A 4,109-nucleotide genomic window follows, 5' to 3' on the forward strand; every position below is an offset into this window, starting at 1 on the left:
CCCCCCCCCCCCCTCCATCGAACTTATTTCTAGTAAAATTATTATTTGTTGTTTTATTTTATATTATATTCAAAAAGAGAGGTCCTTTTTCATTTCATGTAGGATCTTATTCCAGATCTCAGAGTTGTCAAGTATTTACTAGTTTAAATTCCATACCTTAAATTAGAGAGTAATTTGCGAGAAGCATCTTTGTATATATATATATATAAATGAATATTCGTGCGTTTTTTATCATTATTACACAATTTTCTCAGATCTGTACCTTTATTGTTTCAATAAAAAGCTTGAAAGAGAGTTTTATTTTAAGGTCAGGATAAGACAATTTCAGGGCCGAGCGCCGCGGCTAGGACAGGTTAGGGGTCCGGGCGCTGCGGCCACGTGACCAATTCCAACTGTGTGATACATATGATATGCATGTGAAAAAATGATAGAATGGGGGGCGGTCTAAAAATATTTCTTCAGGAAATTACCCAGATTTCACAGATCCAGTCCAAGGGAGGTGAGCCCTCATTAACAACCCCTTTGTACACCTCCATCAATACAGCTGAGCAAAATTTAAGGATTGATGAGGGTAAATGTAAACGTAACAGCAATAACGCTTCCTAAAGATTCATCGGTAATTACCCTAATAAACGAAATTTGGACCCCCTCCCTCCTATCAATTTTATACCAAGATCTTATATGAAAAACATGGATGTAATTGTTCATGTGGCCGCGGCGCCCGGCCCCCTAACCTGAACTAGCCGCAGCGCTCGGCCCCCTAGCCCATCCTAGCCGCAGCGCTCGGCCCAGAAAGTGTCTTAACTAACCTAACCCGTGGCCGCAGCGCTCGGCCCCCTAGCCCATCCTAGCCGCAGCGCTCGGCCCAGAAAGTGTCTTAACTAACCTAACCCGTGGCCGCAGCGCTCGGCCCCCTAGCCCGTCCTAGCCGCAGCGCTCGGCCCAGAAAGTATCTTAACCTAACCTAACCCTAAATAAAAAAAATAAATAATAATAAATTTGCTGAAAAAGAAATGGTCATGTACAAAATTGATAGGAGGGGGGGGTCCAAAAATCGTATACTATGACAGACCCCGGCCCCCTAGCCGCAGCGTTCGGCCCAGAAATTGTTGTATCAACCTGACCTAAGTCTAAAATAAGACAGAACTTAAAATAAGTTATAGTTAGTGATCATGTGCAAAATTGATAAGAGTGGGGCCGGGGTCCAAAAATCGTATACTAGGATGGACCCGACCGATCTATCTGAACTAAATTTACACTTTATAAAATGTAAATTTATGGATATTGATCACAAATTTATTCACGAGGTTCTCACCTTACGATATTTTAACTTAAAACAAAACTATCTGGATTAATTAGAAATCACTTAAAATACATTTCGAGACCTGTCAAAGTTTACATGTACTATCCAAACCAAACCGGTTGCAACGCTTCCAAACAAGGGTACGACAGGTTTTGGCGGGCTGTCCTGACGTCACCATTGCCGCGGCAAATTGTAGAAGGGAAATCGTCTTTAATTTTCCTCTGCAATGACGACATTTAAATATTCTTCCTTCATATCATCCACAGATGAGTATTGGAACATTTATTCAAGTAATAAGATCCCTGGTAGTAGGGCTTCATAAATTGCAATAATATAATTGGCAATTGATTTGGGCTCATTCAGGCTCATAGTAAGGATTTTTCCAAGGGTGGTGTTTAAGTAAGGGCCCAGGATCATCGAGTGAAACGCGTGTACGAGGCGGGGGGTTGAATGGGGGAAGAGTCCCCCCGGCATAGAATTTTTAGCTTGAATTTTATGTTTTGAAGGGAACACAGAAAATTTTGATAATTAAATTTTTAGCTCAATTACAATACTGGATACCAGAAAATGTTGATAATTTTGATATTATACTCACGACTGATTTATGATTGTATGGAAAAAATATTGAAACTAAGGCAATGTTTCTGCAAAATTTAACGAATTGAATTTTTTATTCATATATTATTTGTTATAAATATTATAAAAAAAATATTACAGGGTGTCCCACATCATATTGGATCGCCAATGGCTTTAAATAACGATTTCTGGGAGTAATCAGATTTAAGAAGAATGAATCATTTTAAAAAATTCAATAAAGCTAATATAAAAATTTGCATTCAGAAAATGCTAGGTTTTCAGGGGCGGATACAAGGGGGGGGNAGATTTCGAGGCAAAAAATGTTCCCAATTTGATAAATGTTATTGTTAACGATAAATTTAGAATTAGAAATTTGTAAGAAACTTAAGTTATAATATTGTTCATATCTAGTAATGTTCCTTAATCAATACTCATTTATCAAATTTGTAATATTGTTCCTAATTCGTAAATCTAATGAGCTAAGTTCATTCATTCAATCCAAGAAACCTAACCACATAAGTCTCAGGGTCAAGCACAGGAAGGACGAATACTACTGCAGTATATGCTCAGAATATCCATCTTCCATGGTACCTGGAGATAAAGTAGTCCGTCACAGACATAATTCTTCCAAGTTTATAAGAATGTACTCTGCCCCCCTGAGATGGGCGGAATACAACTGCACAACTTGCAAAACTACTCCTCACTCTCATAAGACCGGAGTAAGGCATCCAGTACTTGTGACCTCCAGCATCCTCAACAACTGGCAAGGATCGAAGAAGAGATATCCAGGTGGCGATATTCATGTTGATATAATCGGTATTCCTGGTGCAACCATCAAAATGCTACACCATGCCTTCATGGCCGAATTTAAGAACAGCTACAGACCAGTTGATGTTCTGCTTGTTGGCGGGCTAAACGATGTCATGAGGGGAAGATCTCTAGACAAGATCAAGAGGGACCTGACCAACTTTAAGAGAGACGTGACCTTGCTTAAGAGATCCTGCGGAGGCATAGTAGAATGTACGTTTGCTGCTGCTACAGTTCCCTACCCTCCTAAGATCTCAGCACTACCGACTGAACAGAGACAAGTTGAGGCAAATCGGTTTGATACCCTGAGTAAGATGACTGACTTTATTAGAGAGTTGAACAGGGATAAGGTTAACACTGTTCACAGCATTCCTCGGGGATCATACAATGCTCCGACATATCATACTTGGGGTATGAAAACTGTTCATGCTGATCCAGATGTCTATGGTCCGAGGAACAGAATGGAAAATATGATCGGATACAGAGCCCCACAATGGAGAGAAGAAGTCTATGAAGAGATGGTCCACCTTGATAATAAATCCCGTCTAAGGATGGGCAGAGCGGCCATCAAGTACTTCATGGTACTCTATGATCTGATTAAGTGCAGTGCTGACTCAAAGGTTAAAGGCCTTGAAATCGAGAAACGTAAACTAGAGCAGGAGTCCAGCTCTTCCAAGAAGTGCAAGTTTACACAGGTTATGCGTTAAAGCTGCAGTTCTATCATGCACATTCTAATATTGCGGTGAAGCGCCTTTTGTTATGTTTATTTATATTTTTGTTTTCAATTAATTTAGTGAAACGCCGTTCTAGTTTTCCTTAAACATTTTTTATGTTTTTAATAAGGTGTCAGAATTATTCTCCTTAAAAACTGGTCAAATGAGAATTCTAAGAATTCAATTTTAAAGCTGAAAATTCAAACTACACCAATTATCAAATTGAAAAGCTTTAGAATTTTAAATATTAAGGCCTCGAATACTTTAATCCATCAATTGAATCCAACATTTGAACTGTAAGATCTTAGATTTGAGACTTTTAAACACTACAACTAGTAAATATCCTCTCACTAGTCCTTAACAATAGTCTATCTTATGTTTCTGTAAAATACTAATAGCAGATTATGTAATCCATGGATCTCATGCAACTAGTCCTCGCATAATTAATCTACCTTGTTTCAAACACATTTCGCCAACAATTTAAAACAAGATAATACTGTTACTTAATGGTGAATCGCCTAACCATTTTATTTTTCCAATTTTTGTATTTTTGGCAATTCCTTCTGACCCCCGTCACAGTTTCTGCTTCTGATCCTTTCTACTTGTACTTTACTTTAGACTAAAACCTTAAAATGTACATTGTAAGCATTTTTTTCATAGTTCTACAGTCTATCATTAATGCTCATGTTTAAACCACATCTCGTTAACAC

General features: G+C 38.4%; 2 protein-coding genes across 4 annotated transcripts in view; one reads left to right on the forward strand and one right to left on the reverse strand.

The window, feature by feature from the left end:
- The window catches only part of LOC111696657 (transcription factor E2F3), an 11,201-nt gene extending 9,787 nt beyond the window's left edge, over positions 1 to 1,414 (reverse strand). For 2 of the 3 annotated variants that reach the window (XM_023466336.1, XM_023466335.1), the window contains exon 1: positions 1,316 to 1,413. The gene's annotated coding sequence lies outside the window, so the exon portion shown is untranslated. Of the gene's footprint in view, positions 1 to 1,315 lie in introns of all 3 variants that reach the window. The other variant, XM_023466334.1, reaches the window with a different exon arrangement.
- A 929-nt stretch (positions 1,415 to 2,343) lies between these two features.
- Positions 2,344 to 3,491, forward strand: LOC111696662 (uncharacterized; the record flags this gene model as incomplete). Its single annotated transcript, XM_023466349.1, is given in 1 exon segment — positions 2,344 to 3,491. A coding segment is annotated over 1 exon segment (1,050 nt), but the record flags the coding sequence as incomplete, so codon positions are not given.
- Positions 3,492 to 4,109: the final 618 nt, after the last annotated feature.

Source organism: Eurytemora carolleeae, unplaced genomic scaffold, assembly GCF_000591075.1.
Source record: "Eurytemora carolleeae unplaced genomic scaffold, Eaff_2.0 scaffold256, whole genome shotgun sequence".
NCBI lineage: Eukaryota > Metazoa > Arthropoda > Copepoda > Calanoida > Temoridae > Eurytemora > Eurytemora carolleeae.